Source organism: Pimephales promelas, chromosome 8, assembly GCF_988280905.1.
Source record: "Pimephales promelas chromosome 8, fPimPro1.hap1.1, whole genome shotgun sequence".
In the NCBI taxonomy this organism is placed as follows: Eukaryota; Metazoa; Chordata; class Actinopteri; order Cypriniformes; family Leuciscidae; genus Pimephales; species Pimephales promelas.
Window position 1 is genome coordinate 769,431 of NC_142776.1, and position 12,525 is coordinate 781,955.

General features: G+C 39.6%; 1 protein-coding gene across 2 annotated transcripts in view; it reads right to left on the reverse strand.

The window, feature by feature from the left end:
- cacna1ib (calcium voltage-gated channel subunit alpha1 Ib) overlaps window positions 1-12,525 on the reverse strand; it is a 68,179-nt gene that overhangs the window by 38,421 nt on the left and 17,233 nt on the right. For both annotated transcript variants that reach the window (XM_089133676.1, XM_039656564.2), the window contains exons 3-6: window positions 9,287-9,398; window positions 8,473-8,606; window positions 5,455-5,552; window positions 3,904-4,063 (exon numbers count right to left, since the gene is read on the reverse strand). In XM_089133676.1, coding sequence (XP_088989802.1) covers window positions 3,904-4,063; window positions 5,455-5,552; window positions 8,473-8,606; window positions 9,287-9,398 — 504 coding nt within the window. The remainder of the gene's footprint in view (window positions 1-3,903; window positions 4,064-5,454; window positions 5,553-8,472; window positions 8,607-9,286; window positions 9,399-12,525) is intronic.

Here is a 12,525-nt window from a genome sequence, read left to right on the forward strand (position 1 = left end):
TCAAACACTCAGAGCAAATCAAATGATATTTCAGAAGATTACAGAGGACAAATATCATGAAAGAGAGGCCGAGCGTTCAGTGATCTACGTCAGCATCTCCAGACAGAGCAACAGAATGATAAAGTTGAAGACTGAAGACTGGAGTAATGATGATAAACTCAGGAATAAATGACACTTTACTGTATATGAAGAGTTCAGATGCAAAAGCCTCTAAATGCCATTTGAAATTTTCTTCTTTAATGATGATTTTTATCAAACTTGTATATTTAAGTTCAGTAATTTCACTTAAATAACAATTAATAGGTAATTATCATTGCCATTTAAGTGAAATCACTGAACTTAAATATACAAGCTTGATAAAAATGATCATTCTAGAAGAAAATTTCAAATGGCATTTAGAGGCTTTTGCATCTGAACTCTTCATATTCACATAGAAAACAGATTTACACTGGAGTAATAGTACACTGTTTTACTGTAATATAAGAAACTCTCTCAGAAACACTTTTTGAAGGTGTGCCAACTTTTGAGCGCGAGTGTGTTCATCAGATTCCCAGTCTGAGTGTGTGTGTGTGTGTGTGTGTGTGACGTCTGCTGGAGTCAGTGGTTATTAAAGCTGCCGTTCTCGAGCGTCTCGGGTTCAGTGGGCTCTGATAAAGACCGATGGGACAGAGATGTGTTAAAAATAGAGCAGAAGTAAGACAGGAGATTAGAGATCACAATCCTGCGGCGAGATAGAGTACCGAGAACACCTTACAGGTAAAGAAATATACTGACATACATCCAATGAATATCAAAAAAGAGGGAAATGTAGGGCGGAGACTTGGTTTCGTTCCGTCAGTTGTTGATTGGATGTTGAGATGTGGGCGTGGCACTCAGAAATAGAGGCGGGTCTGAGTCTGAGTGCACGTTTGTGGTCAATCGTAACAAAGGGGCGGAGTTTAAACGCACTAAATGATCGGAGAAACTTTCACCCGAAGATCCAGTTATGACAGTCAGTGTTGGGTATAACTAATTACTAGGTTATTAGTTACTGTAATTTAATTACTTTTCCCTTGAAAATGTAAAGTAAGGGATTACTCTTAATTTATCTGTAATTTAATTACAGTTACTTCTGATGTAATTGAGGTAAATACTGTGTATGGATCAATCCGATCTCACAGCGATTTGTATGCATTTTATGAGGCGTCTAAATCGCACTCGTACAATTTCGTATGAATTATTGTAAAATATGTATGAAAAAAGTGTGAAATGTCATGAGATCAGACATAAAACAATAGTGGGTTTAACATCAAAATGTATTGTCTGATGTTAAAGTATGTTTTTATAATGTAACCTTCTCCTTGGTCAGTTTAAGGATAATTCATGCAATTTTATAGTATTTATTTGAAAGAATTAAAACAGATTCATGTCTATCCTTGTATTATTCATCTGGTTGAGATTGATATGGGATTTTGACAGTAATTAGTAATTAAAAGTAATTAAATACTTTTTAGAGAGAGTAATTAGTACAGTAATCTAATTACACTGTTGAAGAGGTAATTAGTAACTAGTAATTAATTACTTTTTTAGAGTAACTTACCCAACACAGATGACATTATACAAAAAAGGTTACAAAAGGGGAAAAACGTCTAACATTCGATAATGCACTAGCTTATAAACTAACAATGAGCAATATACTTATTACAGCTTTTATATCTGCATTAACTAAAACAACTTTGATTTTAAAAAAACTATTAATAAATGATGATTTTGACTATTGATATTGATAATAAATGTTTATTGTACATGATTTATGGGTGCGCATCATCATTATAGTGTTAATAATTTAGAATGACAATCAGTTTCTCTTCCATGTCTTCTTTTCTCTGATGACGAGGGCGGGGCTATAACCTGTCACTCACATGAGATCAGCCAATAGCAAACCACAACCATCCAATCAATTCCCCTAACTGAACTCTATATAAAAATAATCATTCACAATAATACCTGTAACATTTATTCTGAAAAAAAACTCTTCATCAACATGTGTGTGTGTGTGTGTGTGTGATCTCACAGTGAGGCTAAAGTGTTATTCTGGTGAATCTGTGTGTGCTGCTCTCCTAACGCTGAAACACACACCCTCCATTATCACAGCCGGCACATTTGTGGCATAACAAGGTCAAAGCCGTAATTCTCCCAGAAGCCCCTGCTGCGTGCCATCACTCATCACAGAGAAACATTAGAGGAGCGAGAGAACGAGGGAGGGAAAGAGAGAGAGATTGTTCAGCTCATATTTCTCAGTAGCAAGAAATACAAAAGTATATTTTACATTTAAAGAAAAATGAACTTTTATGAGCATTAAAGTCAGTCGATCTTATCTGAACAGCGCTTTGCAGGATGCACATTATTTCAAAGCAGCTTTCAGAAAATCAGGATGCTAATATTTAATATCACGGCGTATTGTTGCATTTAGCAGATTAGAGCGGCGCGATTATACGGTTTCAGTCTTGTAAAGTCGGCATGAAATGAAAATTGAAAAATTATGAGGTTTATAGATCTTATAAATAAAAATTATACCCGCACAAACGAATCATTCACAATAAAATCAACGCATTTAGAAAAAAAATCTATTTTGGATGTGCATGTTGTTACTTTTATTCATTTTGGGAATGATTTGTTTGTTCATCTCAGTTTTTAGTCGGTGACGTCCATAATAAATAAATAAATTTGGGAGAAATCACAGCAGAAGTCATGCTTTTCTTACTCAGTATTTTTGTCTTGTTTCCAGTCAAAATATCTAAATATTCTTACATCAAGAAGCTTTTACTAGACGGGTAAAATGTCATTGATTTTATGTTTTTTTTCTGGGGGGAAAATCCATTTGAATTAACATTATTTTCCGTCCCCATTGGCAGATAATTGAGCTTGTCTTAAGCAAAAACTCTGTTATTTAGATGTTTTCCCCCAGACAACAAGACTTAATATCTTACAGCATTTACTACTTTAGCAAATCCATCTTGATTAAATCAGATAAAAAAAATACTGAGTAAGAGAAGCATGACTTCTGCTGTGATTTTTCCCAGATTTACTGATTTATTATCGATTACACTTGAAAAAAGATCTGTCGCTACTTCCATTACATTGTGATTTTAGGATTTTAACCATGCATTATGTGAATTGCATTATTTTCTGGATATATGTTTAACCCGGTGAGCGCTTGCTCCTTTCATACGTCACACAGAAAGATGCGTCCGCGACTGAAGTGCGCTTGTGAGGGATCTACAGTGCACTCTAATGAGGGATCAGCATGACCGATTCCCTGATGTCTCTGAGTTTACGCCGGCCCTCAAACCCCACGAGAGCCTTCAGGGATGTGAATAGAAACTCAGAAACCAGTCAGAAAGAAGAAGCAGACAACCATCAGGAGGACGAAAACCAGCACGGGTTAAAGTGCCCTAAAACATCCTAATTTAATCTCCTACATAAGACTTACATGTATCCAAATACAAAATTCTCTCTGTGTCTGAAACGCTCTCTAAGCTCCGCCTCTCTGAGAGCTGCTCTGCTGTGATTGGTCAGAAAGCAAACGCTCATTATCATATCTGAATCTCACAGTGATACGAACAGTGACGATGGCGTGTGTTTCTCCGTCTCAATATTAGAAAACAGCGTCTTCTGAACCAAACTCTCCCAGTCTCAGATACACTAGTGTTTGAGGGCGGAGCTAAGAGATGCTGATCAGCCAATCAGGACCACAGGCTGGCATTATGTTAATGAGTTACACACCTACAGGATCAGCAGGAAGTGAATTACTGACGACTCGTTTCACTTCAGGATCACTTCTTTCCTCCTCAATAACTTCATTTATCTGTACATTTGATGTTTGAAACTTTGCAGATGTGTGTCAGAGGCGTTCAGACTCACAGGGTGAAATTGTCCTCCGGGTAGCAGCGGTTGCGCAGAAGCCCCGCCCACAACTGAACACCGATGATGCCGAAGATGAAGAAGACGAAGAAGCAGAGCAGAAGAACGTTCCCCAACATCGGCAGTGTGTCCAACAGCAGATTCACCAGGATCCTCATGCCTGACACACACACACACACACACACACACACACAAACATATTAATAGTTATCCAGATACATACAGTAGACCATCTCCCGGACTCCTCCTGGTTTGTTATTTCTCCCGGGAAACTCCTGTAATTTGCATGGCCATGACTCCTTTATGAATAATCGGGCCAATATGTTTGTCTAATGTTGACCAGTTGCCAGATTTGTATTATATTCATTTAAGTTAAAGGGATAGTTCACTTTGAAATTAATTTTTGATATGTTTTATCTTACCTCAAGGGCATCCAATATGTAGGCGTCTTTGTTTCCACAGTATTTTCAATTTTGACATTTTTCAGTCAAACCGTTGTTGTCTATCAGTCATACACTGGAGGCTAAGGGGGTCCACCAAAGAGCAGCACAGAGAAGTCCAAATTAAACATGATTTAATGACTCGTAAATGTAAGTACACATTGATGGCCTAAGACACGAAACGAGCAGTTTGTGTGAGAAAACCAACAGTATTTAAATCGTTTTTACCTCGTGTAATCACAGCCATGACAAAATGATCTGACGGCACGGGCGCTTCGGTCTGGAAGTGATCGACGTCACTCTTTGTTTATACAGAGATTTGGGAAGTTTTACCTTTCACTAAACATATTTAGATCTACGGGAAACCGCAACGGAAGACGATTTCGGGATATCTAAATATGTTTAATTAAAGGTAAAACTTCCGAAATCTCCGTGTAAATATTGAGTGACGTCACACGCAAGCGATCACTTCCGGCGTAACATTGAACTGATTCAGTTCGGTTCAGTTGGACATTGAACAACAGATTCAGATCACTGTGATTACACGAGGTAAAAACGATATAAATACTGTTGGTTTTCTCACACAAACCGCTCGTTTCGTGTCTTAGGCCATCAATGTGTACTTACATTTACGAGTCATTAAATCATGTTTAATTTGGACTTCTCTTTGGTGGACCCCCTTAGCCTCCAGTGTATGACTGATAGACAACATCGGTTTGACTGAAAAATGTCAAAATTGAAAATACTGTGGAAACAAAGACGCCTACATCTTGGATGCCCTTGAGGTAAGATAAAACATATCAAAAATTAATTTCAAAGTGAACTATCCCTTTAATGCTTTCTCACAGACTCAAAAACGGTTCATCTCTGCTCAGGATCTTTCAATATTTTTCACAAAACCTTATTAAAAAATTAATCACAAAACTCAAAAGCCTTAGTTTGATTCCACGAGTCACAGCTTGAGCAAACTCTGCGAGATCTGTGTGACAGGCGCAGATGTGAGGACGAGTGGAGGAGTTTCTGGCTTTCGGAGGTCTAGTCTTCAAGCGCTGTGTGTGTGTGTGTGTGTGTGTGTGAGCTGAAGTGAAGAGTTTAGAAGCTGTGGACTCACTGGGGACTCTGTTGATGGCTTTGAGCGGTCGCAGGACTCTCACCGTCCGGATAGCCGTCAGGTTGATGTTCTGCAGGTCCAGCGAATACTCCACCACCCTAAACACACACACACACACACGTTAAAAATACACATTTCATGCGTCTAATAGAGCAGTCTGAATCTCCACCAGAAGCTCCTCAAACACACACACACTCCAGAAGAAACTCCTCAAACACACACAGCTGGTGTGATGATCTCTGGCATCTGATCGTATGCTCAACATATTCACACACATGCAAACACAGAGCCGGCGTTCATTAAAGATCTCCATCTGTCCTGCTTTCACACACTGATTTACAGACTGGTCAGAGTCTCTATAAAACACACACGTCAGTGAAACAGAAGGTTTGATACGCAGCGGATCACATGTACTACAGTATATCAGTGCGTTTCAGTGAGTGACCACAGTCCTGATGAAGGACTGAGCTGAGCATCGAGAGCTGGGGGTCTGTGGGGTTAAATGAGACATTAATGTTGTAAACACAGCAATGAACGGGTTATTCTCAAAAAAAAAAAAAACACCTACGCACACACATCTGAACTACTGTAGTTGTAACAGAGCAGGATCATGCAAATGTGTAAAATAATAATATAAAATATTTTTAACAAAAATATATTACATTGATTTTCCTGGATTTGTTCAATGTATTTGAATTGACAAAATTTAAATATTCTCAACTTTTGAAAGCAAGTAAAACTCAAAAATACTCAGCATCATGAAACACTACTGACATGAACTGAGAAGCTTTGAGTGACGAACCCACATCATCCCGCTTCATCAGTTCAGGTGTTTAGATGTTTGTTCAGGTGTTTGGGTGTTCAGGTGTTTAGATGTTCAGGTGTTTAGGTGTTCAGGTGTTTAGATGTTTAGGTGTTTGGGTGTTTGATTGTTCAGGTGTTTGGGTGTTTGTATATTTCAGGTGTTTAGATGTTCAGGTGTTTAGGTGTTCAGGTGTTGAGATGTTTGTTCAGGTGTTCGGCTGTTTAGGTGTTCAGGGGTTTGGGTGTTTAGGTGTTTGTGTGTTCAGGTGTTTAGGTGTTTAGATGTTCAGGTGTTTGGGTGTTTGTGTGTTCAGGTGTTGAGATGTTTGTTCAGGTGTTCAGGTGTTTAGGTGTTTGTGTGTTCAGGTGTTTAGGTGTTTAGATGTTCAGGTGTTTGGGTGTTTGTGTGTTCAGGTGTTGAGATGTTTGTTCAGGTGTTCAGGTGTTTAGGTGTTTGTGTGTTCGGGTGTTTAGGTGTTTGGATGTTCATGTGTTTAGATGTTCAGATGTTCAGGTGTTTAGGTGTTCATGTGTTTAGATGTTTGGGTGTTTAGATGTTCATGTGTTCAGGTGTTCATGTGTTTGGGTGTTTAAGTGTTTGATTGTTTAGGTGTTCATGTGTTTAGGTGTTTGTTCAGTGGTTCAGGTGTTTAGGTATTTGTTCAGATGTTTAGCTGTTTGTTCAGGTGTTCGAGTGTTCAGGTGTTTGTTCGGGTGTTCATGTGTTCATTTGTTTGGGTGTTCATGTGTTTAGGTGTTCATTTCATGTGTTAGGTTGTTTGGGTGTTCGAGTATTTGGGTGTTCAGGTGTTGGGGTGTTCGAGTGTTTGGCTGTTCGAGTGTTAGGGTGTTCAGGTGTTGGGGTTTTCAGGTGTTCGGGTGTTTAGGTGTTTGGATGTTCATGTGTTTAGATGTTCAGATGTTCAGGTGTTTAGGTGTTCATGTGTTTAGATGTTTGGGTGTTTAGATGTTCATGTGTTCAGGTGTTCATGTGTTTGGGTGTTTAAGTGTTTGATTGTTTAGGTGTTCATGTGTTTAGGTGTTTGTTCAGTGGTTCAGGTGTTTAGGTATTTGTTCAGATGTTTAGCTGTTTGTTCAGGTGTTTGGGTGTTCAGGTGTTTAGATGTTCAGGTGTTTAGGTGTTCAGGTGTTTAGATGTTTAGGTGTTTGGGTGTTTGATTGTTCAGGTGTTTGGGTGTTTGTATATTTCAGGTGTTTAGATGTTCAGGTGTTTAGGTGTTCAGGTGTTGAGATGTTTGTTCAGGTGTTCGGCTGTTTAGGTGTTCAGGGGTTTGGGTGTTTAGGTGTTTGTGTGTTTGATTGTTCAGGTGTTTGGGTGTTTGTATATTTCAGGTGTTTAGATGTTCAGGTGTTTAGGTGTTCAGGTGTTGAGATGTTTGTTCAGGTGTTCGGCTGTTTAGGTGTTCAGGTGTTTAGGTGTTTAGATGTTCAGGTGTTTGGGTGTTTGTGTGTTCAGGTGTTGAGATGTTTGTTCAGGTGTTCAGGTGTTTAGGTGTTTGTGTGTTCGGGTGTTTAGGTGTTTAGATGTTCAGGTGTTTGGGTGTTTGTGTGTTCAGGTGTTGAGATGTTTGTTCAGGTGTTCAGGTGTTTAGGTGTTTGTGTGTTCAGGTGTTTAGGTGTTTAGATGTTCAGGTGTTTGGGTGTTTGTGTGTTCAGGTGTTGAGATGTTTGTTCAGGTGTTCAGGTGTTTAGGTGTTTGTGTGTTCGGGTGTTTAGGTGTTTGGATGTTCATGTGTTTAGATGTTCAGATGTTCAGGTGTTTAGGTGTTCATGTGTTTAGATGTTTGGGTGTTTAGATGTTCATGTGTTCAGGTGTTCATGTGTTTGGGTGTTTAAGTGTTTGATTGTTTAGGTGTTCATGTGTTTAGGTGTTTGTTCAGTGGTTCAGGTGTTTAGGTATTTGTTCAGATGTTTAGCTGTTTGTTCAGGTGTTCGAGTGTTCAGGTGTTTGTTCGGGTGTTCATGTGTTCATTTGTTTGGGTGTTCATGTGTTTAGGTGTTCATTTCATGTGTTAGGTTGTTTGGGTGTTCGAGTATTTGGGTGTTCAGGTGTTGGGGTGTTCGAGTGTTTGGCTGTTCGAGTGTTAGGGTGTTCAGGTGTTGGGGTTTTCAGGTGTTCGGGTGTTCAGGTGTTCAGGAATCAAACCCATTTAACACGTGTGTTTAAGCACCGAACATAAGAAACCTTCTCACCCGGCCATCACGATGAAGAAGTCCAGTCTGTTCCAGGTGTCGCCCAGATAACAGCGCTGGCCAAAGATCCCCAGAGCCACGATCTTCACCACCATCTCCAGCGCAAAGAAGATGTAGATGAAGGCGTCGAAGGCCTGCGTTTAAAACACACCTCATATTCACTCATATATTCAGAACTATCAGATGAGAACAAAGACACTATTCTCTTCTGCTTTACAGCTGGTTTCAACTTCACTTCATAAGTGATGCACTTTGTAATGCTGACAGTCATTGAACTGAACTGAATCAACAACTAACTGAATTGACACTTGTTTTTGTAGAGCTGCTTATCGCTGGAATAGAATTTGTCACGTGTTTGATGAAGTTTGCATCAGTGATTCTGTTCCTTTACTGTTTATTACTGTGAAACAATCTGTGTTGTATAAATTCAATTCATAAAGCAGCTTTACAGAATCAGTGATTCTGTTTTCAGAGATAAATTATGGCATTTCAGAAATTACCGATTAACAGTTAGCGAAAATGTATTAATTAAAAATATATTTAATGCAGACACTGTGTGGTCACTGACTGAAGTAACGAATACTTGTTTGTTGACAAATGATTAAAGCGCTGTAGAAATAACTCTGACAGGAGAGAGCATAAGAGTAATTAAACCAATGATCCGCTAATTAACACAAAGCTCTGATGATGAGTCTCTAGATGACGAATCTTCTGAGAGTGTGTGTTTGAACATAAGATCTGAAGTGTGTTTAACGTGCTGGTTCTCGCGAGATGAGTTATTAGACGGCTCACACACACACACACACACACTGACCTGCAGGATCTGGCAGCGGTCCGAGGAGCAGTCGATGTTCTCGCAGGGCTGGTACATCCCCAACGTCACACAGTTCAGCAGGATCACCATCATACTCACACGCTCGAACCACGTCCAGCAGGAGTTAAGGAGAGCACTGATCACACACACAGATTCACTAATTACATACGGTACGTATGATTTACATTTTTCAGAGTATAGATTGGGCGTCAGTAAAAGATAGATGACTTTTGAGTGTTAGGATGTGGTAACAGACTGAAAGCCCTGCTATAGAGGAGAGGGTCCATCTGTAAACCGTTCCTCAGTCTCACACACACACACACACACACACACACACACACACACACACACACTATAGTGAACACAGGACTCTTCTGTCCTCCGCGTGTGATTCTCTGCATTAGTGAGCAGACTCCATCAGCACTACTGAGGGCCCTTATTAAGTGACCTTTCCCAGAGGAGGACTATGAAGAGTGACAGTGCCGTTACTCACACACTCTCTGGACAACGACATGAGACGCGAGCTGAACATGAAGGTTCAAAACCTCCGACACACAGCGAAACACAACAGAAAATCCCTTCAGGTGGAGATCAAACATGAGGAAATCTGGATATTCTTAAAGCACTGTGTTACTGTAAACACACACACACACACCTGATCTATTACCGGTGTTGACGGACACATATAAACGCATCAGCGAATAGCTGCGCTCGGAAATAGAAGCTGAAGATCTTAAATTAACTCTATTATTATTCTATCAACAACAACATTTGTTTTGTTTAATACTAATATAAGAATCATGTGGAAGAACACGACTGTGTCAGAAAACCTGTTACACACACACACACACACACCTTAGTTGATTTAAAATGGTCAGATGGTGATGATGCGATTCATGAACCCCAACTAATGTGATTTCCATCTAATTTACCTTGCAAATTGTGAAATTAATTTAAATGATTAAATCCGTAATTTTAATTATAACTGCTACCGTTCAAAAGCTGGGTAAGTGACTTTAAGTTTTGCATTTCTTTTTTTTTTTAAGTTTAATTTTTTTTTGTAAAGTTTCTGGAAACTGTATTTGATGAAGAGAAAGTTCAAATGACATTATGAATGTCTTTACTGTCACTTTTGATCAATCTAATGCGTCCTAGCAGAATAAAAGTATTAATTGCTGAAACACTTGCAGTATGATAGTGTTCATTTTTTAATAAAAATGCCACATTGTATTTGTACATCACCTCTAATGCAGCTCAAAGATAAGAATATGTAAATATTATTATTATGTTTCTGATTGTGTGTGTGTTTCAGTTCAGAGTTTCCCTCTGTCACACACACATTAGTTTGATTTCATTTGTGTTCTTCTGCATCTGAAACACAGTCTCTCCGAGGAGACACACACACACGTCTCCCGCTCTTTCTTCTGTTGCCACAGCAACAGGACGGGTTCTGAAAGCTCGCGGGGTTCTGTTGCCGTCGGCAGCGGGAGAGAGGAGCGCGTTTTACTGCGCAAATGATTTATGGCAGCACATCATCATCATAGTGTTCATAATGTTGAATGAGAATCAGTTCCTCTCTTCTCTGATGACGAGGGCGGGGCTATAACCTGTCACTCACATGAGAACAGCCAATCGCAAACCACAGCCGTCCAATCAACTCCCCACAGACACAATCAAGCCCCGCCCACATTTGTTCTTGTTCCTGAAGCGATTCACTCGATATACGACACACTAGAGGAGAGAAGAGCAGCGCAACTTCACTTTCATTTACATTCACATACAATTGCTGTATATGTCAGAGGTCAACTAGGGGTTAAGTGTCCTGTGTCTCATCCACTGCGCCATCACCATCTCTTTCCTGATGACTTTACAGACAGATTTTTAAGTCTGCATCTTTTGTTAATGAAAGATGACAAAATACACTTTTAGCAAATCAACACATTGGTTCGCAGGGCTGACTTGTTTTTAATCGCATAATATTTTAAATTGCACCATTATTAATTAAAATGGCATTTCTTTCATTGAAGTGTGTGTGTGTGTGCGCATATGAGAGTGTGTGTGTGTGTGTATATACGAGTATGTGTGAGTGTGCATGCGTATATGTGTGCATGCATATACAGTATATGTGTGTGTATGCAAATGTGTGTGAGTGTGTACATAAGAGTGTGTGTGTTGTGGGTTAATTGCATTATAAATATCCCCAGTAAAGAGATTTGTACTGCTAATGAGTGTCTCTGTTGCTCTTTGAATGTCAGCATTCATTCTGACGCTCAGATCTCTCTCATCGCTCTCATTCAGCGTGTGTTTCTCCGTCTGTGCAGGTGTGTGTGTGTGTGTGTGTGTTTCTCCGTCTGTGCAGGTGAATCGTTTCCCTTTGATTTCTGATGCCGTCTGTGAAACAGATGAATCCAGCCCTTAATCTTTCACATTTAAACACACACACACACACAGACGAGCCGCTGCTAAAACTTGAGGAATACAGGACGACGTTTCGACTTTTTTCTCCAAATCATCACTCTAAATTTGTCCAAATTTGTCTCCCGAAGTGAAACGATCGCCTCACAAACGCAAATATTCCCGACTGAAACACTGAACACACTTCTCCTTCAGAGACGTGATGCTGAATATCTGAGAAACAATGAAAATCCCCAAACACTGACGACTGTTGACAACTTCAGATTAAACACTCAAAGAACTAACCTACACACACACACACACTGATTCAAGTTGAGTCGTGCTGTGTGTGTGTGTGTGTGGTCTCTCAATCTCCATGGCAATAACAGCTGCTGTGGGTCGTAATTGAAAGCGGGAGAATAAATAGAACAAAGATATTGAAAAAATAAATAAGGTGAGCCGAATGGAGGACGCCAGGCTGTTAATGATGGATGAGGAGCTCGACTTCACTCCGCTCTCAAACACACACACACACGAGTCCAAACTGAACTTCTGCAGCACAGACTCGCTTTCTTATATCTCCATCTGCCTTCGGCGTGTCATGATGCTGTTCTAAAAGGCTCTAATAACCAATTATAATAATGAGAATTACAGACAAACACAAAAGGAAAGTGTCTGTTCACACACAGTCATTAAAGTTGAATTGTGTCATAAGAATATCGTCACAATGCAGGAAAATCTTAATTCTCCTACAATAAGTGTAAAGAGGATCTGTTTCTGTCTTCAGTGTGTGATGTTGATGTGTGTGTTCTCCTCTATATCAGTGTCATATTCCTCATTATAAT